Genomic DNA, 27,483 nt, shown 5'->3' on the forward strand with positions numbered 1-27,483 from the left:
TTATACTTATGCTTGACACATAAATGCATTCTTCCCAAAGACTGGGCTGCTTTTTTTCTCTTCTTCTCCATAATGCAATTATTTTTAGAATGACAAAGTTTCTGGGAAATTGTTATGCTCTACTCCATTAATCAACCATTTCCAACCTGGAGTCTTCCAAATACGTTGGATGACAGCTCTTAGAATTCCCAATATTCATTACCTCTTCCAAGTTGGGAAAGGCTGACATGCAATGGCAGAATAATCTAGAAACCTGCTTCATATCATTGATCTATCTCAGTACTGTCTCCAGTGATTGACAGCAACTTGCCAGTCTTGAATAGAGAAGTATTTCTTAACCTTAACTGGATATACCTGGATATGTCAGGAACTTATCTGCAGACCTTTAAGGAGTTTTTCAATTTACCTCCACCCTTTGCTGAACCTTCCAATAAATTATCTCCATTTGTACTTGAATAAAAGATGCTGTTGGGTCAAGCTTAACTCCTGATGACAGCATCCGTGCAGGGTTTTTTGACAGTGCTAGGAAGTGATTGGTTCAGCTTCCCAGGAATGAGCTAGTATTATGAACACACAAGCCACTGGGTTCTTGCAGCAAGTTAGTCGGCCTGGAGGTGCCCCCATAACTGACAGATGCAACAGAATAGTGAATGTAATTCCATAACTGTGAAAGGGAGAGATCAATTCAGATGGAGAAACAAGGGACCTTTCACTGACATATCACCTTTTGCTACTTTGGACACAACCAACTGAATGATATTACTATAACTATGTAATTATTATAATGTCCTTTGGGTCAAACTCAATGCTCAGACAGTGTTTAAAATAACATGCTTCTTTTAAGACATTCTATTTTGGGGGGGGGGGACATTTAAGCTGCAATATTTATGCATTTTATTTGCCTGTTTTATTTGACTTATCTGCCAGCTTTACTTTTAACAGTACCTTCAACATCTGATATCAGCTCCTCTTACCTGAAATGAAACTTCTAAAAGCAATACATGAAAAAGAAAACAAAAAAAAGGAACCATGTGAGTGAAAACCACAAGTTCAACGTGACAAAATATGAGAATAGGGATAAGGGACTACCATATGAAGGTTATGTTCAGTTAGAAATCTTCAAAAAATATAGGTATATTGATGGAGCTAGCTGAGACGGCAAAATTGACAGCTTTAATTAAAGACATTGGCTAATTTTAATGATATTTGGAAACCCCATTTGGACTTTTTGTGGGAAACAGAAAGAAATGAAATGATGATGTATGGATTTGATTAGTAAAATTAATAGATTATAGAAAAAATGGATGTTGACATCTTAGAGTAAGAGTTTAATGTATGTTTTACTTGTAAAAGGTCAGAAATCATTCTTTTTCTGTATTTGTTTCTTTCTGTTTCTTTCCTTTTGCTTTTTTTCTCTCTTTCTTCTTTTCTATTCCTCTTCTTGATTTCTAGTTGTTAGTTTTCATCTTTTTGTATTCTAAAATTTAATAAAAGTTATTATAAAAAAAAAGATAGGTATATTCCTTGATCAGCAGCAGCTGTTATTGGGCTCGGTGGGTCTACTTTGCTTTTCACTAGCACCTCCAGGCCTGTCTACAAGGGCCATATGTAAAAAGTGGCTTAGTGGACAAAAAGCAAAGGGGAGCTCTGTACAAATGCCTGCACATACAGGACAGATACTTCATTTAATGTAGATGAAAGTAGAAAGTAGAGGAAGTAGAGGAAGAAAGGAAAACCCTTTTTGTTCCTGTGTTAATCAACTATTAGGAATTGGAAATCTTTGCTGAACTCTTGCAAATCAGCCAGGGAGCTGTCATAAGAGAACCTAGTTTACATTCTACCAGCCTTCTTCTAATCCTTCTTATCACCTGCCTTCCCATCCACATCACAAGGTAGCTCAAGGTAGTTGTATAGCTGAAAACAAGTGATTTTGCTGCTATGCATGTTCTTTCTCAATATTCAGTATCTAAGAAATCTTTAAAGCTTGATAGTAAGTTTTGCAAACTAATGACATTGGTATTTCAAGATTATGATAACTGATTGAAGAGGCAGTAGGATTATGCAACACACTAAGCCATCGTTTAATCATGGTTTACAGAATAAATTGTATTTGTCTTGCTTTGCACAATGTGTTTAGCTATACATAGACAACTTTCCTAACATCAGGAGTGAAGAATCCATGGTGCATTAGATGCTGCTGAGTAACTTCCAGCATGCCTCGGCTGGTTGAAGTGGCTGCTCCTTGTGGCTCAGCCACAGATAAAGAGCCACAGGTTCCCTAGCCTTATTGCAAGAATTAGTAATACTAAAACAGCAGAGAAGGAACCCTTTGCTCTAAACTTCTGCTTGAATTCAACTGAATTACATCCAGCTGACTACCTAATAAGTACAGCTGGAACTGGAGTTTTAAAGATCCCATTTATAGTTTCTTGCCTAGCTAACAACAGAAGATAGCCAGATTTGGATCTGGGAATACTTGGAGAGGTTACCTAGAAAATGCAGCACTGTAGGTTAGGCTGGGAAGCAGAAAAACATCTCCAAGGCAAGAAGTGACAAATCACTTCTGCATGACTGCCATGAAAACCCATTGGCAGAAGTTGGCTCCCTTCCAGTTGCAATTGAAAACATGAGTTTTGAACTAGAAAGGCCTCTATGGTTTGGCACCTGAATATCTCCAGGCCATCTAGTTCTGCCATAATCAACACTAGTGAACAGGGAAGAATTGCAGAGGTACTACTTTTTCATAGCAGCACTTACTCTTTGGAATAGTGTCCTGGCTGAGAGCAGGCTTGACCCCCCGCCCTGCTTGGTTCCTTTTAGGGAGATGCTCAAACTGTTTGGTAGAGCATTTGTAGAGTGACTGGCACAATTTACTCTGAATGACTGTACGTATGCTTTTCTTATGGCTGATCTATTTCTTACTGTGGATGTTTTATATACAACCACCAAGGGTGCCACAGGATTCCACAAGTTGAATGGATGAACAAATAACTGAGGTATGTTTTTACCTTTCTTCTACAGCAGTGTTAGTGTTGTTCTCTTTGTTTTGGAGGAAAAGAAGGGTCTGGAGAAGCATGTTCAAGAAGGGCCTAGTGAAACATTGATGTCTTAAGCAGAATAAATAACTGGTGGATGCTTGATAAGCATGGGACAATGCAAGGCCTATTCCTTTATTGCATTATTTCTATGAGTACTCTTCATGTTTTATCTCTAAATTGCTCAAGGCGGCTAACAGATTAATACTAATAAGTATATAATACATTTAACCCAGTTAAAACTGCAGTTCAAATAAAAATAATCCAGGCCTGGGTAAAAAGGAAAGTCTTCATTCTCTCTTAAAAGTAGAAAGTTGGGGTTAAGTCCAGCTCTTGTTCCCCAGCTTGCAGGTGACGAGGTAGGTCCAAAAGAAAGTCCTATGAGGTTGTGCATTACAGTTATCCTTGGCCTGAAAATGTGGTCTCACACTTAGAAATATTTCAGTGCATTCATAATTTTATATGTAACTAATTTTGTAACACAGAAGGTAATACAGATTTTTAAAATTGTACCCAGTACAATATAATTTGTATCCCATTCAAACCAGATGGATTGTTTTACAAAGAATGAATACTGCACCCTCTACTGTCTGTTCTACAGTATTTTGACAAGATATTGAAAAATCAAAAATTCAGTTCCTATTTCTTTGTCTAAAGTTGGTTTAAAAAAATACTTGAAGATAGGGGTGCATAGAGATATGTTCTTTGTTGCTATATACAAATATAAGGGAGACATACGTTAGCAAAATCTTGTTCATTTGTGTCTGATACAGACATCACACATAGAGTTCAGACTGACTCCAGCTTCCTTAATTCAACAGTACTTATTTCCACCTAAGTATGCTTAGGATTGCAGCTTCAATGATATTTCCATGTTTTGTATTATTTTTACATTTACCAGTCTAGCAGCATAGCTTCTGTAACTGTGATCCCTCACAGTTCTTGCTTCTTTAAGCGTTCAGGATCCTTTTTCATAGAAAATGATTCCTTATTAAGACATTATGAAATGTTTCCTTAGTAGTACTGGGGCAATTCTGAATTCTGGTAAACATACTGCCATGAAAATAACAATGTTTACATGCTAAAAACTAAGGGATTCTCAGTCCAACTCAGCAAGACAAATTGAAATCATGTAGGACTGCAGAAGAATCTGTTATAAATTGGCAGGCTTGGGGAATAGATGGAGGGAAGAGCAGAGATGGTAGGCATTTTATAAGGGCTTCCCAAATCTTCTACAGATCATTTTTTCAGAAGGTTCCAAAACGTTTGCTTGAAAGCACATGAACTGTGTGCCTACATGCAAAATAACTCATGTCTATCTGAATCATGATTTACTGAATCAGTGCAACGATCTGTGCTCCCACTACACAATGAACCATAAACTAACCATATTAATTGGGATTTATAGCATACTGTCATATCATGAGCCAGTTTGGTGTAATGGTTAAGATTCTGCCCTAGAAACCAGGAGACTTTGAGTTCCAGGCCTCCCTTAGGCATGAAAGCTGGCTGGGTGACTTTGGGCCACTGTGGTTTATAGCTTGGCATACAGAATGAATGTAGCCAATTTGGTTTACTAACAAAATTGTGCTTAAGTGACCATGGATGAATGTGATGTGTTAATAGCCCAAAAGGCCCAGTGAAATTTGTGGCTACGTGGGGACCTGAATCTGGGTCTCCCTAGCCCAACACTATGTTTGCTTATCTAATGGAGGTTCTTTCCTTTAATGAACTGCTCAGATGGACAAAGCAAGGGAAAAACAGTTGTTTCTGTCTTCTCCATACCATCTCCTCTCCAACAGGAACCAAGGAGTATGGAAATATGGAATCAAGAAAGGCCTTGATGAGCTTGGCAAGCTCTAATTTTCCCTGCAGATTGTTTTAACTGTTCCTGCAGAATGCTTACTTTGAAGTTATGTTAGGTCTTTACATTATTTTCTTGGCAATATACCAGGAAAACCATTCATATCATTTATGAACATCAGTATTCATCCAAGAAAACACACTAAATGAAAATCTTGTAAGAAAGGGAGATGTATTATGGGATAGAATTCCTAATGGGGAAAGTGCACTCAATCAGTCAGCAGAAAAGATTGAAGTGGCCGTAAAGTGCGTTGACTCCGTTTCAGTTCTTTCAACAGCTGCATTTTGTACCCTTTTGGATGTGGGACCTCACACAGCAGGTCATCCAGAGTCAGTTCATTTATCTGTCCTGAGACATTTAACTTGGTGATGGTTTCTTCAAACTGAATAATGAGGTGTGGATTGACTTCAAGTTTTTTCCTGGCTGCAGTCAACTGTGAGATTACAGCAAATAAATCAGCATCAACAAAACTGTATCACTGTCTTTTCCATGCCAAATCATGATCAACTTTTACCAAATGTACAGAAACAAGACCCCCTCCCACACCTAGTCCAATTCCTCCTGACTATTTGTTATGAAAGAACACAACACCTGTGATGCTTACATTCATCTGCAGCTCTATACATCAATGCTTATCCTGTGCAACTGAAAGCCACAAGCTAGAGAAGTTTTAAACTTGCACATCATTACACATACACCAGAATACTATGCCTGAATATTTGTTAATTGGGACTGATTAGATAAAAAAAATATTCCTAAGGGTAACCCAGTTCAGAAAGCTTTATCAATATGTTAGGAGGCAGTTCACGTGAATGGTTATTTCAAGATAACTATTGTTAAATTGTTTTCAGATTGTGATTTATTTATAAATAAACAGGATGCATCAGTGAGCAATAATTCTCACTATTTACAATGTAATTTACCTTGGGCTGAAAAACCAGGAACAGGGATTGTTCTCTTGAACATGTAATGTTTGTGGGTGATGAAAAGTATATAGTAGTACAAATAATCTAGCAAATAATGCAATACATTTCAGCAAGATGTGGGAGAAACAACTGAGATATCCATGATAGCATGGGTACATTTATTCCTGGCATAAAATGCTTGCCAATTTATTCCTTGAGAATAAATTGAAAAAATCATTTGTGCTGCATTTGGGATGACACTTCAGCTGCTACAGAAACAGCTCAAGAAGAAATCAGCAACACATTTCATAGTGCTTTCAGCATGCAGCAAAAAAGGCTAAAAGTGTTGGTTATACACACACACGCACAGAGACACCCCCCTAAAGTCCTGATGTGATAAAGAGAATCCCTGCCTGAGATGAAAAAAATGAGCTGGACTCTTAGCTATGAAAAAAGCCTGTTTCTATCAATTAATTTCCACTTACCACGTCCTTGCAGAAGCTAGGTTTTCTCACAAAAGAGGTATCAATTTTTGAAGCTTTTTCCAGTGTTTGCACAAGATTTTTTAGATTTCCAAAGGCAGCCAAAAGAAGAATCTTCAATACAAACACCACAAAAGAATAAAGCTTTCACAAATTCTGGATTATGTCAGAAGAAAACCCTTCTAAACAGACAGATCAAAAGTTCTTTTGTACCAGTAGCCCTGACGATCGTCAATAGAATGTATTGTTCATAAGGGGTCCAGCAGAAGGGGCAGGTTGTAGACCCCACCAGTCAAGGAATTTCGATTGGTGGGGTCTAGGCAGAGAGCCTTTTCTGCTGCAGCGCCCGCCCTATGGAACATCCTGCCTCCTGAGGTGTGGTGTGCCCCTCCCTCATGGCCTTTGGGAAAGGGATTAAATCCTGGCTCTGCCAGAAGCCCTGGGGGCCAGAGGGGGGCCCGCACCTGTGGAGATGGCTGGTGGGGTGATGGATTTGTCCCCCCCCCCCAGCATCTTTCAGGTTTTTAGGGCTAAAAATTATAGGAGGTTTTTAGGGCATTTTTAATATATGTTTTTTAATTATTTATAGATTTTATCCATGGTTGGAGGGACTTGTGTTTTTTCCTTTTTTATTATTGTGAGCTGCCCAGAATCACCCGTTGGGGGAGATGGGCGGCATACAAGTTTGATAATAAATAAATAAAAATAAATAAATAAAGAGGGGAGAACGTGGTACCCTTATGGATTCCTCAGCTACTGCTGATCATCGCCTGTGGCAAATTCCAGATTTATTTTTCAATATAAAATTTCCATTACAAAAGTGACAATAAAACTTGTGATACAAAACCTTTCTGTCTCTTTAATTCTACCTAGAAGTATTTTTTATTCATGACAACAGACATGACTAAGGGAAAGAACATGCTGGGACTGAAATTTCAGAGCAACCTTCTTCACCCTGGCGATCTCCACATCAGGAGACGTAGCCCAGTACCCCTGGAGAACGCTATGCTAGAAAGGGCTGCTTAGGAATTTTCTTGCCTTTACTATGGAAGTCATTACTGCCCTCCAAGTCCATGTCATTACAACAAGCTGAGAAAATTGATATGTACTGTATATGATGGAAGAATGGGGAAGAAGGAATTGTACTTGTTTTGCTCCGAAAGAAGGGCTAGATTGCTTATTGTCATCTATCTGCTGTCCCTTCCTCCACCTATCCTTCTTCCCACCACTCCCATATAGATGTTTCTGACTTCAATGCAATAATAGTTGCTCTCATTTTCAATGGTATATCCTCTCTGAGATCATCTCCTTTCACTGTTCTTTCAACATCTTGTGAGTTAATTTATATGCTCCTAAGTTTGCTGCCATGGAATTTTTTATTAACAAAAGATTTTGAGAATATTCCATATAATCATATCATTGATATGAATCACAGAAAAGGTTTTGCCAGCACATTTTAATAGTTTAACCATTGGTTATTTAAAAACAGAATTGAGAAGCAGTAAATGGATAATTGCTTACATTTTTCCAGTGTTGATCTGCCAAAAAGCAAATCTAAACCCTTAAGCAAATTAAGGACATAAAGAAAACAGTATAAGACAGAGATTTTTTTTTTAATTAGCATGGAATAGAGCAGAAGCTAACTTGCCATAAGTTAAGACAATGGACATCCTTTCCTTAAAAAAAAATCATCTTCAGAACTCAGAACATACAAATTAAGCGCACTTACCTTTAGATTATCATATACTATACTTTCTGTATGTTGTAATTGTGAAAAATAGTAATGGGCCTTTATAAAATCATTCTGCAGAAGAAACAAAAATAATAATTAGCCATGCTTTAAAAATATTGCTTAACATTTTATTTAAACCTTGACAACTGGCTCTCACAATCTCTCAATAATAAATTGACCTATCATACTGTACATTGTTCTAAATCAGAACTGAGCAATAGATGGTGAATTCCCATCTTCTCTCAGTTAGCCACACTGACTAAGCTGCTGGGAGTTGGAGTTCAACCATGTCCAGAGGATCACTTTAACATTCATCACTGTTGTATGTTGCTCAACTCACTTTGAGTCCACCTCAAAACTGGCAAGCACCACCATTTTAAAATTATCTGAATTTTTTTTTCTCAGCACGAGTTTTGTTTCTGAAAATATCTTTTTAAAAAAACAGTCTAGGTGATCACAGTTGTCCATAAGGACGGACGAAGGAAGCAAATTGCAACATATACAAAATGACATCACTACCCAAATACCATTACTTTTATACTTGTTCCAGATGTTTGGAGTCATATATATAAAGACAACATTGGCATGATGTCGCTATATGTGTGCCATCATTTTGGCATCATCTATAACAGTGTTGTCCAAACTTGGCCACTTTAAGATGAGTGGACTTCAACTCTCAGAATTCCCCATGCTGGCTGGGGAATTCTGAGAGTTGAAGTCCACTCATCTTAAAGTGGCCAAGTTTGGACAACACTGATATATAAGAAACTACTGGGTGAGGTTATCCTTTGGTTTCGGGTTAGGTATCACTGTATGCCAATGATACCCAACTGTACATCTTGACCATGGGGCATCCAAGTGATGCTATCGAGTTCTTGTCCCAGTGTGTGGAGAATGGATGAGGAGGAACAGATTCAGGCTGAATCCTGTTATGACCAAGTGGCTGTGGAGATTTGGGACCCGGGCTCTGGGGACTTTCCATCTTTATTCTTCGATAGGGTAGTATTCTCCATTCAAGACTGGTAAACAATCTGGGGGTTGTCTTAAAGTTAAAGAGCAGAGACCCATATGCCCTCCACCCTGATGATGTTCAGAAAATCACTGAAAACCTGTTTGTCCCCCAGGCCTTGGAGGCAGAATGTGATTAAGCTCCTGTAGGATGTTTACCCTCTGGACGCCTACAGTTTGTTTCCTTATTTTTTTACTGTTAATGCTTTTTTAAGTATAAGCCACCCAATCATTTGGAATTGGCGGCTTCTAAATTGTATTAAATAAATAAAAACATGGTTTGCTGAAGATACCTCCGTTGATTATCAATATTTGTGTTTTCCTAGGACATTATATTCTGAAGAATAATAAAAGAAATAATTGACCCATATTGGATAAAATTCAGTTTTTATAGCTAAAAATCCCTATAATACTTTAAGATTTCAACTGAAAGTCGAAGAACTAAATTGCTTCCTGAATATCTCCAATTTTTAAAAACTGCTATTTTAAAAATAATTTTAGATTAAAGCCATTGGAGAAAATTAAGATCCTTAAGTAATCAAATCTTGCCCTTAAGTTGCCAATTGGTCATCCCCATGTCAAAGAATGTTCTGATTTTGCCATAGTTTAATTTCAATTTTCAAATTAACTGAGAATATCAGCTTTTCTTATATGTTGTTTCAGGTTTAGTTCCTTTAACCAAACAAAACTGGTATCACAAAAAGCCCCCTCTTTCCTCTTCAAAAATAATCTATGAGATACATCACAAATATTTGTATTGCATCAATGCAGTAAGATAATCCCTAGGATGGAAAGAACAAGGTCCATGTAACCAGAACATCTGCACTAATGTTGTTGAACAGACACACATCCAAGGATACAGAACATCAAGCTGCACAGATAATAGAAGTGAATAATCCTGTACCTGTTTCAGAGCAAGTGCTACTACAAAATATTGTGTTCTTCTTGAAAGCTCATATCTCTGGAGATGCTTATCTTCAAGCAATTGATTAACAATTTTCCAAGACTCTGGGTTGTTCTGTGGAATGGAATATTTTTAGTGCATGTGTAATTGCAGTGCAGACTACATGTCAGAACTTTACTGAATTCCAAGTGCCTGGAATATGAAAACTGCTCACACCTTAAAATTTTGTGCATGGCAAAAAAAAAAATAATCCACCAATTATAAAAACAAAACAAAACAAACTGAAGCAGGCCATTTGTAAACTCCCTTGAAAACTTGAGCTCAGTGGGTTCTCCAACATGATTAATTAATTTGTGAGCACATCAGGAAAGCTGATATTCAGTACCTGTCTAGTGGAAGACCATTTATTTCTAGAAATCAATAGATAGCAAACTTCAACATGCCTCTGTGTCAGATACAGGTGAAGGAAGAAACATATCTCCTCCCCACGTCGCATTATTTCCAAGCTATCAAACTTCCCCCCTTTGTACAGTTGAAAATTCCACTGCTTCTTGAGGGGGGAAGAGATCCAGGTGGAGTAAGGAACATACATATCTCTCCTCACAGAAGGTAAACTTAATTTATTAGTAAGATACTCACTGGGGACAGCTTTTTATATTGGTCAAAACACCGACCAAATGGCTGTGGTTGATATCTATTTTGCTGTAACCTTTACAAAGCCTAGCGAGGTTATTTTGTATTACTGAAAAGATCTGCTTTTGTATATCATAGTTTTATGCAACTATTGATGACTATGATGTACTTTACACAATGTACAGTGGTACCTCTACTTACGAACTTAATCCGTTCCGTGACTCTGATCGCAAGTCGAGTTGGTCGCAAGTCGAAGTAAACGGGCGGAAAATGGCCGCAGACCACGTGGAACGGGCGGAAAAATGGCCGGGGACCACGTGTCAGGGGTGGAAAAATGGCCGCGGACGACGTGGAACGGGTGGAAAATGGCCGCGGACCACGTGGCACGGGGGAAAATGGCCGCGGACCACGTGGAACGGGCGGAAAATGGCCGCGGACCATGTGGAACGGGCGGAAAATGGCCGTGGATCCGGTTCGTAAGTCAAGGCGAGTTCGTAAGTCGAGGTAAATTTTTGGGGCCGGAGCTGATCGTATCTCGAAAATTTCGTAAGTAGGGGCGTTCGTAAGTAGAGGTACCACTGTATAGCTGAACTATGGTATTCACAGCTAATGTGGTAATTTAGAAGGGGACTACAGACAATGCAAGAAAGATCAATGGCTACTAGTTTCAATGGCTGTGAATTACCACCTGAATCATAGGTAGCTGCTATATAGCCACAGTAGACCAAAACTATTATCCTTCTGTCTCAGATTGTGAACTCTTTGAATCTGGCTGGCCATATGAAACATTGGATTTGATAAGTCATAGTCTGAGGCAACAAGGTTATTATGTTCTTATGTCAAAATAGCAAATGCTATTTTATAGGACATAGATCTATCCCTTAATATTTAACTTTAAAAAATCATATTCCTGATTCACCTATGACTATATGCAAAACATGCACATTTCTGTTTCAATGGCTATAAAATACCATCTGTTTAACTCTAGGGAAATCTTAGTGTCTGCTGCTGCTTGACAAAGCACCACTGGAAGCAAGATAGAGAAAAAAGGAATACAGCCATTCAGTGATCTTGTCCCCATCTAGTAAATTGTTATTACCATAGGTTTGGCCTTATTTGTAGGCTTCAGGATGCACATTTATTGAAGAAAAACATAGACACAAAATGATATTAAACACAACTTAAACAATACATATTATTACCAGTTTGTAGCATATTGCAAATGCAAGCAAGTAGGTGTCTTGGCTGAATCTGACGTTTTCCCTGTCCATTTCTAATAGCACTTCCAGAGCATCTGTTGAATGTAATTTTAATTTTAAGCATTACTTCAGTATTTGTAGATAATCGCACACTCCAACTGCTAATTAATAATATTTGCAACTGAAATAAATTATTTATTAAAAAAATACTTGGGAGATCAGTTAAATACCACTAAATTCTTTATTTTAACTCACGAGTTCTCAACTTTTGGGGGCAAATAGGTTTTTTTGGCATATTTGAATGCCTGTCATAAATTCTGCCATAGGAAGAGCTTGATATATACAATGGTTGCCATGGTGGGTGGCACCAGTCACAAAACACTGATTTATCAGGAGGCAAACTTGTAAAGTTCTTACTATAGTTATCTTTTTTCCATTTTTTAATAGGCAAGCACATTTCCAGAGGAAGCACTAGGATACAGCTGCTTACCACTTTTACTTTCCAAGAATGCCTATGGGATCCATATGCATTCTTGTAAGCTAAGACAATACTAGATTAGTGCACTGCAATTATAGCATGTATTAAAAATTACATTAGGTGGAGCAAAGACCTGGTAGGGGCCAAGGAATATGGCTATCAACAATGCAGCCCATGGTCTCCATGTTGGGGACTCCAATTAGAAATGAGTTATACCTAACTTCTAAGATTCCAAAAGTTTAATAAAAAAGTAGAAAAACAAGGTACTATGTGATAGTGAAAAGCTTGGTATATCAATTTTTGTTTTATTGTTACTATTTATAACTTGTAACAATTGGAATAAAATTGCATATTAGGCTTCAGCATTGATGTCCAAATATAACTTTGTTTGCAATTCTTGCATCATGCAGTGATTAGAAAGGGTGATTCTGCATCTGAATTAGGGGTCTTTCAAAATTACAAGTTAAAAATATTCCCAGGGACCCACAACCATTACAAAATCTTCGACAAATACAAAGGCAGCATCTGAAATTTAAAACATAAAGTGAATGATGTCTTGCAAAACCTCACGGCAACATGTCTTGAGATTTGGGTTTTTCTGAAAAAGAATACCATTTTGATTCCATTTTGGAGGTCCGTGAATGATATCTAGAAATGTCATAAGTGCTGTGGTGCTGGCTTTCAGTTTTAAATGGCATAAACATGCAGCACTATACACACTTACTTGGAATTATTGTCTAGAACAGTGTTTTCAACCTTGACAGCCTAAAGATGTGTGGACTTCAACTCCCAAAATTCCCTAGCTAGCATGCTGGCTAGGGAATTCTGGGAGTTGAAGTCCACACATCTTCAAGTTGCCAAGGTTGAAAAACAATGGTCTAGAATGACTCTTCCTTCCTAATAGACATGTACATTCAATGCCATGTACCATGGAGCAAAGGAACTGCTGTCTCAGATAAAATTCAATCCTGTCAAGATTTAAAATTTCCCAGGCTTCCAAAAGAAAACAACTGTACAAGTGACAAAGTAGAATTTTTTAAAACTCCAAAAAAGTACTAAGCATGATTACACTCACTGAACGAAAACAAACATCTAATGAGCACAGAATTAAGAGAGGTACAATTATCTTTATGAAAAGTGTTATAGCTCTTTAACACCCAAGAATAATCATGTAAAGTTTCTTAGGAGATCGAATTATTCTGTGGCAAACTGTATTGTATTATTATTTGATTCATATTATCTTTCCTTTACCTTCATAATGGCCTTTTTCAAACAACATGTTCATTAATATATTGAATGATGTGTTATCTCCAAAGAAGCCTTTTAGAGTCTGAAAGGAAAAAAAAGAAACAAAATATATACCTCTATTGACTGTCTTAATCCAAATATTGTTTCTACTGAAACCATTCTATTCATAATGCTTGGGAAAAACTCTTGGATAAAAATTCAGGGCCTTAAATTTCAGTTTCATACTCGCCAACTGTGGATGTTTATTTAGGAGAGAACAGCTTTATCATTCTTAGTGGAAAATACATTTATCACTACACTACTTCTGAGGATAAATTTTCAGAGGTTAAAGGGTGATTTATTAGAAGACTGGTTTGAAAAGTTCTTGGCAATGCGAAGACCACGGAATGTGTTCCTTTGGATCTTAATCATAGGCTGTAGTAGACTGTACTCAAACCTTGGAGTAATCCCCAATGAAGTGAGTAAGACCTACTTCCAAGTGTTGAATCCCATGTAACTGGCAAGACCAAGAAAGCAAGAGCAACTAGGATTTCGGGAAGATTTCTTTAATGCTAGTCTGAGATAAGTACAGAATCTTGAAAACTCTGAGAAGAATATCTCAGCCTTAGTTATAGTGAATTGATTAAGGTGAAGTTTCTATCAGAATCTCCAGCAATCAATCTATCAGTTCATTAGTTGCTTGCTTCGTTTCTGCCATTTGTTTAGTAGGGGGGAGGGGGGAGTAAGGAAAGGGAGACCATTAACCCAGATGGACTGTTATCCAAAGTCAGGAATGTACAAGGTTGTACCAACATGAAAACCAGGACTGGCTGAGAAGAAGGAGGGGTAACAAGGGGGTAAAAGTAGAGTGAGAAAGCTCAGGGTTTTAGTTTCAGCAATGCTTTAAAGCTGTATGTGCATCTCAATAAATGAACTTCTTTTTGAACTTATTACGAGTTTCAAGAGATTTTTCTTCGTTGGGATTGGAACATAACAGACCTGACAGTTTCTTTGAAATGCTTTTTCTCATATCTAACAGCAGCTGGACTGAGTTACCTGTTCTGAGATGAACATTCACCCATCTTCTCCCCCGCCTTTCCACTATCCCTTGCTCCAAGTATACCATAGGATTACACAGTTAATCTCCAAAATTATGCCAGTTACATTTGTATAATTATTATTCCTATCAATGAAATAGCAATACTAAGCTCATCTTTTAAAAGCCAAATTCTCTGTAATTGTGAGGATGATCTACAAGCAAAACCGAAGATTTGTGTAAGGTTGCTGCTGCTTTTAAGATTACAATTACTTTACATATATATTTTAGTTCTATAGAGCCATCCAAAGATCTATAACAACAATTAAGGTGTCTAAGATATATTATTTAAGGTGGCAAAGAAAGTTGCTTTAGAGAACAAATCTGAATTAATGCTAGAATGTGGATGTTGATGGTATAAACAAATCCTCTGTATGACAGATATTCATGTTCTGGTAACCTGATAGATAATCAATATGCAGACTTGTGATCCAAAGAACCAAAGTGTTTGCAAAGAGACACAATCTGGCATGCCAAGAAGCCCCCGTTCACTTCCCAAAATAAAAGCATGGTAAAGACAGGGTCCCTGAGATCCAACCAGGGCAAAAGATTCTCTAACACACATACACCCCTGAAAGTGAACAAATAAATCAGAGACGGAAGAGTGTTTACAAGGCTGGTATCTCTGAATAACTAAGTCGTTTCAGACAATACCTCTTTTGACAACTGATACATCATTTAAACAGTGGCAAAAGGATATATCTAAGTTTGTGCAGCAGGGGAAAAAACCATGAGTTAAATACAAGGTGTTACAAGATGCAAAGGAAAGAGAAGGATTGGGTTTACCTGACTGGAAATTGTATTTTGCAGCTTGCTGTTTGGTTTGGATGAAAGAGTGGGTGCTGCTGAGAAGGCTCTTGGAGTTAGAAGGACATGACCTGAGATTTGGGTGGCGTGGATATTTGTGGTACAATAAAGTCAAGGTTAATGTGGATTTTAAAAATAATTACATTAGCAGGCCATATTGAGAATATGGAATAGATACAAACCCAGGTTGTGTCTGAAAACACCTTTGTGGCTCTCAGCACAAGGAGCATTTTATAGATAAGAAATAACAGGCAAACACAAATGGCTAACTCATCATGAGATACTAGAATTTTGTCAAGGGCAATACAAAGTAAAATTAAGAGAAGAACTGGTGGGATATAGTTGCCAATGGTTTTCTTATTTACAGCTATTAGAAAGATTTAAAGTAGACAAAAGAGTTTATGGTATTGAATGTTGTAAGACTGATTTTGAAATAGAATTGTGTACAAATGATAAACATGTAATTGCTAAAACTTTTATGGCATTTGAAACAGAAGAAGAAGTAAAAGAATGTATGATAAAGTGGGCTAAATTTTTGGTTATAATATACAGATTGAACAATGGTTGTATAGGAAAAAAAAAATTGCCCTGTGGGTTGAATTCCATAATTAGAATAAAAGAAAGTAAAAACAATACAAACATCCTGAATTTTACCTGGTCTTTGATGAGTTCCAGTGCAACTGCTTCAAGGTCTAGTTCATAACATAGCCTCATAAATATAGGTCCAAATCTGAACTCTCCAAAGGCCCTGTTTCTGTTCTCTTCATGATACCTGAGTAGAAGATAGTTTTTTGTTATGATAATTTAGCTTAAACACCAAATAGAGAACATAGAGAAAAAAAATAACCTCAGTATGAATCTCCCACAAGATAGACACCAACATGCTGTGAAAAAACAGAATTTTACAGCTACTTGCTTAGGATTTCCAGAAAACCAATGTCATTTAAATATGACAAAACACAAAATAGTGACAACCCCCTCCCCATTCAACAAGAGAAGCTTACATTATCTCACCAAAGTAGCTCTTTCTATCAAATGAATTTTGGATGCTGGTACAAGATTCTATATACTTTTTCCTTTTATGTTTTGATTTACATTATTTCTATGAGAATGAAATATAAATATTTCAGTAATGTACAATGTTGTTCTTGAAAAGACATTTAGGAAGAAAAATCAAATGTAAAATCATTAAGAATAGTCTCATTATAAAGCTCCCCTGTTGTCACATGATCAGAGATAGACCAAAGAAAATACAAATGAAAGTACATGTTATTTGAATGACTCTTACCTGTATATGGTTCTTTTGACTAACTCTATTTCATTTTTGGATTGGCACAGATATAGTAGATTTACTAATTCATTTTTGAGGATAAGTGTATTATTTGCTAACTTTTCTTCAATAGTCCTGAAAAACTCATCTGAAATTGAAATAATTGTATATCATTTATACTGTATTCAGTTGTATTTATAATCGGCTATTAAGTTTATATACGTCATTGCAGAGGCAGGTAGAATAAAACCAAGCTTATCATTGCTTTGCTTTATATGTAGGATGATCTGACTTCCTAGTTTTGCTGGGACAGTCCCAGTTTTGGGGGAGGTATCCTGCATATCAAGCACATCCCCCCACCCAGTAAAATATCCTGGTTTCCAGCTTGGCCCAGCTCAAACAGCCAGAAGCTCAAGCTTGCCAGGGCAGCAGCAGGCTCATTTGAGTCACAGAGCATGAAATTGCATCTGTGTTCCCTGCTCATGATGACCAGGGCTACCATGCCTAGGCTACCAAAAGCCACACAGCCTCTGGATGGCAACAAAGATGCTGTGACGGCATGTCATCTCCTCCCCGGACCCCTCCAGTGCCAGCAACCACAAAATGGATGGAAGGGAGAGGCAGGTTTGGTGCTGGGTTTGTTGTTGTTGTTACTGGTCATCTAGAGGGAACACTGTGGGACTGTTAAGTGCTTCTAGGTCAGTTGCAGTGAAAACAAGTGCAAATAGGTTTCACACTGTTTCTGTGCAGGTGCATCTGCAGAGGGCACAAAATAATGCAGTGCAACACCGCCTTTATTATTCTGACAAAAGCATCAAGTTCCCGTGGATGATGATATTTCTCTGGGCTTGGGGGTGAACCTACCTCCTGTTAGATAGGCTGGAATAATGATTATATCTACTGTTAAACAACTCTTAGACAAAAGAATGCTCTGGATGACAGCTCAGAAAGTGATCATTTACCCGTCAGACTGGAGTTGCAATTGCAAAATATATACTGAACTAAAATGAAAACTGAAGATTTTTGAAGCTGTTTCAGATGACCTCTCGACTCTGATTTCAACATAAGGAATTACTTGTATAAAAATTAAGATATTAAATGAAAATATCCCATTTCAGACTGTTCAGTCTGAAAACTTTCTGGATATAATTGACTTTAAGGTATTTTTAGTATTAACTGCCATATCAAAAGTTTCCTGAAAATTTAGTAGGTTTGATCAGATGATGAAAAGAAGTAGATTTATTCATTATTGAGAAAGGTCTGGATCTAACAACTCAAGCAATTTTTTGACTTCATCACAGAGAGAATAAAAATCTGATTAGACAAAAAGAAGTGGAATTTGAGCCCAGTATCAGGAAATAACTGGGTTGTAACCCAGTAGATCTGATCACCTACTTGGATACAACCTCCCAGAGTTGCTGGGTGGAAAATTCTGGGAGTTGAAATCCACATATCTTAAAGTTGCAGAGATTGAAAAACACTGTACTAGAGAAATATAGTGAAACAGGACAATAGGAATAAGTCATACATACAGATAGAATGTTATCAGTAATATATTTGTTTATATAATAGTAATTGACAATTTACAATTGTCTTTTGTAAAATTATCCTTATTTATTTTTTATTTTGTAAAAAGTTTCCCTGAACCTCAAAAGAGAAGTACAAAACAACCTCTGTAGGGAAATACAATCTCTCTTCTCTGAGAGGTTAAGGAAAGGTAGACTGTATATGCCATTCTGACAGTGCTTCTGGATAACCCTTCCTACATCTGCTGAGCACCAGGACCTGGATAGCTATTAAAGCTAATGCACTGTATAGAATAACATCTGGCTACCCACATCTGAAAAGTCCCATTAAGGATGACACTGGTCACAAGGTGCCTCCTTGTAGTCAATTAACGAAACAAACCAACGGTCCCTGTTTCCAGTGCTTTTCGTCGGTATTGAGTCTGGTTTTGATTTCAAAAGAACCCATGACATTCCTTCTGTGATTTGATTGCAGATGTGAGTTGTCCATCTGAAGGTATGAGATCTCATATATACAAGAGCTGTACATGTTTCAAAAATAATTTGAAACAAGTGCTTTGGACATAAGGTAAACATAATATTTTTCTGCTACTCATTAAAGCAGATATATCTTTTTTCAGGTTTCTACACGGACCCAAAAAGAGAAACAGATGTTTTAAGAATCGCTTTAATGAGTCCGTTCACTGAAGCAGTTGCATTGTTTTTTCAGCTTGTACAGAAGAACAGAGAGGTGTTCACACAATATTTGAAGCACGTTTTTGGAATCACTTTTGAATAATGCATACCCCTAACACATACTTACTCAAAAGTCCTGAAGTTAATTGGTATTTATTCTTGGTAGGAAAATATAGCATTGCATTGCAGATAAATACTATTTTCTTGGAAGATGCTTACAGAGACAAGAGTACCTTAGCTATCATACTGTGTGGACTGGCACAATTATAACTTGTTCATCACAAATTAAAATTATGCTCCTCAATTTTTATTTGCAAACAATTAATCTGATGTAAATACCTTTTTGGCCATATATTTTGTATTCACTTTCCAATTTCTTTTCCTGAAACTTATGTAATTGCAGAACATCTTCTGTTAACAAATAACGTTTTGCTGAAAATGGAACAAGAAAATACAGTAATGTTTTATTCTTACTTTATCCTAAAAATAACCATTTTAAACTTTAATTAAATAGCCATACTTCCAACTAGAAAAATGGCACAAGACCTTGGAGACTTATTTCCTTTATGCAATTAATGCTATTCTGATGTGACATGATTACAAGCATTGTATTGTAATACTTTAATAAGTTTCCACTATGTTCACTTCTAGTGTAACAGTAAAATTCAATCAAGTTTTGCAAAATAAACTTTAATAAGTTCATTTCCTCAAGAACAATAAGTGTCAAGCATATAAACTCATCTCTCTATAAAGTATGGTTTTCTATTATGTTCAATCTCAGGAAACTTTAGTTTACCTTATCTTACAAGGATCGGAATCCTATTTGTTTCTATCTGGTTAGAAAAACCTTTACTTTCCTTGAATATGATGCAAGAAAAAGCTGAATAATTCAAAGTCCAAACCACCGCCACCAGCCTTTTCTTTTTTCATCACTCATTCTTCTAAATCATGAGCAGACAACTCCTGTGGTTTTCAAATTTCTCTTTTGCAGTTCCTTGAGCCCTAACTGACTGTAACTACTGGAAATCATTAGCATACTTTCCCACCATTTTAAGGGACAAAATATGCATTAAGTATGGTACAACTCCTATAAGCTTAACATAGTTTAAAAAACAGACAAGACTATCCTAACCCCACCTTCCCAAAATGTAAAAAAACAAATAGAACATCCTTGTCTTGTCCATATGTGTGACTTGGTCTTATCCACTTTTCATTATTGGTCTGCTAACTATAGTCTTCACTAAAAAATTGTTAGGTGTGACCCCTAGACATTAAACACTGTCCACCTCATCATAATAATGGATTCAATTTAAATCTGAACTGGGCCAATATAGTCTACCAAATCCTTTTACACATTCCTCCCTTTATTCTTATTCACCCATTCCCATTCATACAGTGCATACTTGCATAGTACTGATAAAAAAAAAAAATACATTTCTTGTATTCCTTGACTTTTTGACAACACATTATATAAACACAAAACATCTTCTATTTGTACTAGCGTACTTGCCTCCCCTAATTTGACTTTCTCTTGATGTTGATGGAAAGAGTTCGCAGGGAACACAGCCAAAGAAATTCTAGTCCCAACAAATAATTAGTACTCTCCCTCTCTAATCTATATTTCCAGAATATACTACGTGCCAAGTTGGGGAGCAGTGTATATGCTATCTTGAGCTCTTGAACAAAAGGTGAAATATAAATCAAACAAATAAACATAGGCTCTTTGTATGTTGATGAAGATTCTCAGTCATCCAGGTGGAATTATCTGGAGGTTGAGTCATGGCAACTGGACTTCTTTTCTTTTGGTTTGATACGTTTCGCTGCTTGTCCAAGCAGCTTTTTCAGTCTAGAAAGTTGGCTAACCCAGAATCAGGTACTGACTTTAGTGTTCTCATGCAACTATCTAAACTGAACTGATTTCTTTCTAGTTCAGTTGCAGTACATTTGAAATCACAGAAAAGGTAAGCTTTCCATTAGCAACAACAAATTCTTGTATTCCCATTGGTGGAAATGTTTGCCACATCCTACCTCTAGGGGTTCAGTTGATGCAGCATACTATTCACAAGTCCTAAAGGGGAAAGATGGCTTGACAGCTTTAGTAGTCCCTTCTGCTGCAACTGCTCAGCTTTCCTTTTTGCCCATGACCAGATGCACAATACCCTGCTGATTCCACTTCAAAACAGCAGCCAGGATGGATCAGGATTATTCTGCAGATTCTTACAACTGTTCCCATGCATATAGTGGAGTCTGGGGTGAAATTGACATGAGCCCTCCTTTTTGGCAGAAGAACTGTTTGATTTTTTCCCCAAGGACTTTGTTGTGAATGAGTTGGCATTGACAGAGAACAGGGGGGAGGGGTACAGCAACATGCTCCCCAAATTTGAGATGTACCCATTTATCCAAAAAGATGATCTAGCCCAATCCAAACTTTTCTCAACTCTGAGCTTATTTACCTGATCATTGCAACTATCTAGTTTTTTAAAGGAGTGTTGTAAACTGGATAAATACAAGTGGCAACTGTGTATATTTAACTTAGCATCAACTAAGAATCACCAAGTTAAACTCTTTAATGTTTGACACATGCTAACTTGCATTATAACTGCCATCTACTAAAAAAAAAAAAAAACCCCACCTAAAATTAGTTAATCACTATACACATGTTTTATATGTGATCAGAACCCAAATATTACATATAATAGTCTTTTATCTGAATAAAATGGTATAACTGAGAACTGCATATGTGGATCTGACTGGGGTAAACTATAGGGGTGGTACAGGAATAAATATTTTCGTTTAGTTCTGCTTTTTACTCTGTTTTGTTATATATGGTCTTATTGTCTTCTGTCTTATAATCTGATATGGCTCCTGGCTAATCAATCAATAATAATAATAATAATAATAATAATAATAATAATTTGTATGGCCGTCCATCTTAAGACACAACTCTGGGCGGCTCACAATTGTTGCTGTTATTAATGACTACACATTACAAATCCCAGAGTCCTGCAAAAATATCCTGCTGCAAAGCAGCCTTTCCATTTATCCGATCACTTTTTAAAGAGGGACCTCGAACTTCCACCCCACTGTCTTCTCTCAATTCCTATGTACCTCCTTGCAAGCTATTCCAGCTCCCAAATCTGTCCGCAACCAGCCCGCCAGCCGCGGAACACTTGGCCGTCTTTAGCAGGAGCCGACCGGAGGCTCGAACCACCAGCGCCGCCATCTTACCTCCGGAATATACGAAAAACGGCTACAGGAAGGACCGCCCATGAAGTGTGCCCTTCTTTCCCGTTAGCACTCTATGAGTCACACATGTAAGGGAAAGATGTTCGACTAAGGCCTTAAGCGGCGTGGGCTGGGCCGCGGCAGCAAAGCCGTTTCTTCTCTTTACTTCTCCCCCTATCTGGATCCTAGAAGTGGTACGCGCCAAAATGGCGGCGCTCATGTTTCAGCGTGGGTCACTGGCGAGCAGGACTGCGATGAAAAGTTGGGAGGTGACAGGTGGGTGGCTTCAGCGGGCAAGATGGGGATCTTGATCAGAGAACCTGTCCGTTTCCTACGATTTCTAGTTCTTGTTTTTTTGTTTTCAGCAGATTTATTTTCTTTTAATCAATGGTTTAATATCTGGTGGCCATTTATAGACCATTTATTTGAGCTGACTGGTTCAGGAGTGTTTATTCCTACTAAGAATCTTTGCATAAAATAAAGCTGCACGTCAGGATGCATTCTTTCCTTTTAACATCTACGTAGAATTTATGAAGATAAGATCTCGGCCAGCCTACAGTAGTTGCTTCACCTTCCTATGTGTTGCATTGCATTCTTATTTCAACAGAAAATGTATCACTCCCCATCAAGTCAAATGTCTATCAGATTATAGAACAATGCTAGATTAGTGCCAGTAAGAAGAGAGATTCACGTCAAGCTAATTTATCATTCGTTTCAGTTTGTTGAACATGCTATAGCGGCCTGGTCCAAACATTACTTTGAGCCATGGTTTAGAAACCACAATGCTGGATTCACACATTAAGTTAAAATAAAATGTGGGTTCTGAACTAGCTTAAAAGTATGAAAGAAATATACTTTCTTTCAGGATATAAATCAAATAAATTGTTCTAGCCAATAATCTTTATTGTTGAATGCTAAAATGTAAAACAATGAGACAGCCATAGAGTAAAGGAGGTTTAGATTAACTTTTGATATCTTAATAAACCTTTTGGGGGCAGAAAAGCAGCTCATACTATTCCTTCGTTGATTTGAATAGTCATAGATATAGTGATGCTTTTGTAGAACGGGCATATTGATTTTTGAGTCAAAAACATAGTGGCCAAAATGCCTATTTTCTTTTTTATATCTCAGTGGCTTCCTTTAAACATATCAGTATAACATATATTTGCTAATATGTGTACACTGAAGAAACATAGTGTAATTCTTCAGAAATGTTCAGAAACTAGTTCCATTTTTTTCTTAGAAAGAGAGAGTGGAATATGGTCTGGAGAAATTTGCACCAATTTGAGTAGAACATTGATTGCAAGCAGCTCAGTGGGCGGAATAGTATTTAGTGCTCTCTCAATGAAAGGGATACATTTCAATGAAAGAGCATACAGAGCATTGGTCTATCTACCTCAACAATCTCTACACCACAAATAGAAACCTTTGGGGCAGGTGGCCACATTTGGAAGATTGAGAGTGTGGTCTAAAATGTCACACAAAATAGCTGATGTGAAGGATTTGGCCAATCTGGGGGGGAAAAATCACCAAAACAGCCCAACAACCTATGAAATACTTTGCTCCCTCTTTATTGCTGTAATGCTCCCTGTCATTTTAGTAATTCACCTTTTTAAAATTTTCTAACAATGTATGTACACCATCTATGGGCCCAAAGGCTTTCTGGGAAATAAAGATTCTGCTGCAAGATGGTGCCTTGCTTTGTAGTCTGTTAGCTTTCATCAGTATTGTTTTATTTATTTATTAAACTTGTCCCCACCCATCTCCCCCCAATGGGGGACTCTGGGCAGCTCACAACATATTAAAACAATAAATAGATATACAATTAAAATTTATAACAGTACACGTTTACAGAAATAAAAGGAAAAAAAAGGAAAAATTGTTATTTGAACAAAAGTCAGATGGGGCAGGAGCCAGGTGTACACCAAAAGGAGGTGGTGCCCATTTCTGGTCTGCAGGTTTTAGACACACACTCTTGTGTGTGACAATGCCAGGGATGGAATTCTGCCCCTTTTAAAAGTAAATCCTGTATTCTTCCACAGAACAAGGGCAAAGTTTCTTCACATCATATGGAAAAGACAGCCTGGACTTTACTTAGCATTCATAAACACTTTTGTTTCTCATTTTTCTTAGTACACTCTGTAAGTCTTTCTCAACATAGTATTTCTCAGCATTGTATACGGAAGTATCTTATTTTCTTACCAAAGACATTGTTTTATATTATGCACTAATTTGATCTCATTTGGAAACTTTTTTGCCGGGATAATCTCTTTTTCCTTCCTCCCACATTTTTGAGATTTGAGTTTATTAAGTTTTAAATATATGGGATTTGTCCTAGTAGAGGGAGCGGTTTATTCTATATGAGCCTTATTGTTACAGCCAACTGGATGCTATATTGACTTTTTTATCTTCAAAATTGTGGTGGCAAAAGGTACTTCCCCCCGTCCCTATACACATGTAAGCTGCATTCACTACCACCCCATACATATGAACTGCTTAAAATGCCCTTGTAAGAAAACATTCACAGCAAGCTGAATTGACCCTGAGTGGGGACAGGGAGAGGAATCAATCAGGAACTTGTGTCCCAGTAAACCTGTTTATATTTACTGACCATATCTCAGGGATAGTATGACCTAGATGGAAGAGATGCCAACATCACAATGTCATGCTGTAATTTACACCATGTCTGCCTTTGTCTTGCCTTTGCAATGTAGTAGGCCAAGGGTACAAGCTATGGTCCTGCCTTCGCTCAGGGCTGCCCAACAAGCTGCCAATGATTTTCTGGGAGCCCAGTGTGCACTGTATTGTTTGCATGCCTAATAAAATTCTGTTGTATCTTCAGAGTGATTGCTTTAGGTGAGCCAGATTTTGGCTACAAGATCAATTTGTGGGATTAGAGGTAGAGTCTTTTTAGTAATTGACCCCAGTTCTACGGAATTTCTTTCTCAGGTCATATTTGCACTGCACTCTTAATCTCCTCCTGTCATGTGCTCATACGGGCTTGATTCTAACTGGCTTAAGAGAACCCTGTTCAAACAGAGACACATTGGCAGCAGTTTGCAAAATATTCAGTTTGGACAGAAAGCTTTAACGTCTGTTCTGCGCTGGATTCCTCTCTGTTTTCCACTAAAACACACATCTAGCAGTTTTCCAAACAGCTGGCAGGAGTGTGAGCTAGACTATTGTTGCAACATTGCTTTTGGAAGCCATTCATGAACTTTACTTGGTAAAGGCCAAAATAAGATTTAGATGTATGTACTTTATAATGGGAACAGTTGGGATGGGGGGGGGGAGACTGTTACTGATTTAAGTCTTGTCTGCTCAGTATCCATTGAGAATGTTATTTCAGATCTTCCCATCTCTTTGCCTTCTGAATCCTCACCAGGGTACTTCTCACAACTAGATTTTCACTTTAGGAGTTAGGACTACAGCATTTTTAACATTCATTCTAAAGAAATGTTGAGAGCATTCTTGGGAAGTTAATTTCTGTATAAGGTGTTACCAGGCAATGTTTTTGTGTTTATTAGGACTCTAGAAATAGCTATCATATTAATTATATGCATTTACTGTATTTATTTTCATACATTTTTCCTATTGATTTGTTCTGTTGTTATAATTTATAGTTCTGTGTTTTTACTCTGAATGTACAAAGATGAGAATTATATGCCACTCAGAGTTGGCTTCAAATGGAGCATTCTGTAAGCCTTATAAATAAATAAAGCTTTTGTATCCATTTAAGATGTAGGGAGTTTACATACTGCTATTCTGATAGTATGATAACCACTACACTACAGAAATCATACTGCTATTCTGATTAATATCTTTTTAATATCTTTTGAACAGATTAACATTTCAAGTTTTAATTAACTTGTTTTTATGGAAAATGCTATATTACTATCCTTGGACTACCTGGATAGATCATAATATTTATTGGATAACATCTGTTGGAATTTTATAGAAATATAATTTATAGTGAGGTTGTAGGATATTTTAAAGCCATAACTATTGCTGACAGAGATTGTTCAGGGATCCAGTTTTTATAGCAGTTCATCCTAAAGGATGATAGAAGCTAAATGATTCCTAAAATAGCAATTGGTATCATAGCAACCTGGTGCATTTAATATAATGATTATAATGCATGCAAATAGGATGACTAATGCAGTTTTCAATGTGAAAACATTCTAAAGGACTTTCTTTATATATTGATTTGGACCTCTTTTATTAGGTAAAAGATGTATTCTTTCAGCCGCATATGTGGACAGTACAGCATGGGAACAAAGAAAAAAGGAGGAGCACAGTCTGGGTAAGGAAATGAATGCTTTGTTTATCTTCGGCTTACAGAGTCTAACATAATGGTGAACTATTATCTAGACTCCAATTTGTTAGTATTCCACACACGGGTTTCTCAAAGCAAGAGTGCCTGTCTGACCCTTTTAATGCGGGGTTAGAGAAAGCAATGATGACAGTATGTGACAAATTTTACTAATATTCATTTCAGTCAGCAATGTTTTAGTTGTGACAAAACCAAAGAGATTTATAGGGCAGAGTTGTACATATGGGAGATGGGAATGCATCGCAGCTTCTTATGTCATATTCTTTCCCCTTTTCTAAATAATACAGTATATACATTGAATATCCTATGTAATATTATCATGCCGTTTTGCATTTCTGTTATCTGTGGTCCATGTCCTAGGCTGTCTCTGACAGGGATGGGGAAACATGCAACTTCCTGATACTGGGAAATTGGTTAATTGTTTTTTCACATCATGGAGAGGACATTTATAGAAAGCAGTGTTGTCTGTCCTAGCTGGCAGCAGTTTTCCATCATCTCAACAGCTCCAGTCCTGAGATAAGAGAGATGCTGTTCTGGTTACATTCAATAGTGTACAGCACTGTAGCTGTATTGTTAGAGGCTAACTAATTCATTGTGGCAGGACTTTCGTAAAGGTCATAAAGTACCAAAATCTAACACTGAAAGCATAGTAGGCTGATATTAGGGGAAAAGCAGTCAAGTCAGGACTCTCAATTGACTGAGAGTAGAGAAATTAGCTTGCTAGGTATCAGTTTGCAAACCACAGTGTCTTTTATTTGAACACAAGATGGCACTGTGTCTTTGTGAGTGGTAAAGATTTTCAGTCAAGAGAATTACTATTTTTACAACAATGGCCAGTCAGGGTAACTTCATACTGCAACATTTTAGAGACTGGCTCTCTGAAAGAAAAAAAAAATCACATGTAAAAATCAAACAAGAAAACCAAGTTATCGACAATCACGAGTATGAAGGAGGAAAGCCTAGCAATGAAGAGAATGCTTCCCAGTATATTGCATAGAGTATCAGATGTACACTTGTGTGCCTATTGAATATAAGTTTTATTGTGTCAGTGCAGTAAATTTGTTTGTTTGCTTGTTTATTAAAT

At 37.2% G+C, this 27,483-nt stretch overlaps 2 protein-coding genes across 2 annotated transcripts in view; one reads left to right on the forward strand and one right to left on the reverse strand.

The window, feature by feature from the left end:
• Positions 1 to 2,172: 2,172 nt before the first annotated feature.
• PTCD2 (pentatricopeptide repeat domain 2) lies at positions 2,173 to 22,096 on the reverse strand. The gene is made up of 10 exons (XM_015891483.3): positions 21,950 to 22,096; positions 19,181 to 19,273; positions 16,659 to 16,788; positions 16,025 to 16,142; positions 13,492 to 13,570; positions 11,766 to 11,857; positions 9,931 to 10,044; positions 8,016 to 8,090; positions 6,290 to 6,400; positions 2,173 to 5,332 (listed from the first exon to the last, which is right to left on the reverse strand). Exons 1-10 carry the CDS (start codon positions 22,062 to 22,064, stop codon positions 5,108 to 5,110), a joined length of 1,152 nt encoding a protein of 383 aa, XP_015746969.1. The 5' UTR covers positions 22,065 to 22,096; the 3' UTR covers positions 2,173 to 5,107.
• A 42-nt stretch (positions 22,097 to 22,138) lies between these two features.
• Positions 22,139 to 27,483, forward strand: part of MRPS27 (mitochondrial ribosomal protein S27) — a 57,045-nt gene continuing 51,700 nt past the window's right edge. The window contains exons 1-2 of the mRNA XM_007422570.4: positions 22,139 to 22,342; positions 26,292 to 26,369. Of these exons, the coding sequence (XP_007422632.1) occupies positions 22,273 to 22,342; positions 26,292 to 26,369 (148 nt within the window). The 5' untranslated portion in view covers positions 22,139 to 22,272. The remainder of the gene's footprint in view (positions 22,343 to 26,291; positions 26,370 to 27,483) is intronic.

The sequence above is a fragment of the Python bivittatus genome, unplaced genomic scaffold, assembly GCF_059951505.1.
Source record: "Python bivittatus isolate LINGU-HERP-01145 unplaced genomic scaffold, Pbiv_v1 ctg000850_np1212, whole genome shotgun sequence".
In the NCBI taxonomy this organism is placed as follows: Eukaryota; Metazoa; Chordata; class Lepidosauria; order Squamata; family Pythonidae; genus Python; species Python bivittatus.

What these genes read in the sequence shown, in the direction of transcription:
- PTCD2 (XM_015891483.3), bottom strand. Translation starts at nt 22,064, where the DNA reads ATGGCGGCGCTGGTGGTTCGAGCCTCCGGTCGGCTCCTGCTAAAGACG. An exon ending in GTCAAAAGAACCATATACAG is followed by an intron (nt 16,143 to 16,658) that starts GTAAGAGTCATT and finishes TCTTCTACTCAG; the next exon opens with GTATCATGAAGAGAACAGAA. An exon ending in TGAAAAAGGCCATTATGAAG is followed by an intron (nt 11,858 to 13,491) that starts GTAAAGGAAAGA and finishes TACATTCAACAG; the next exon opens with ATGCTCTGGAAGTGCTATTA.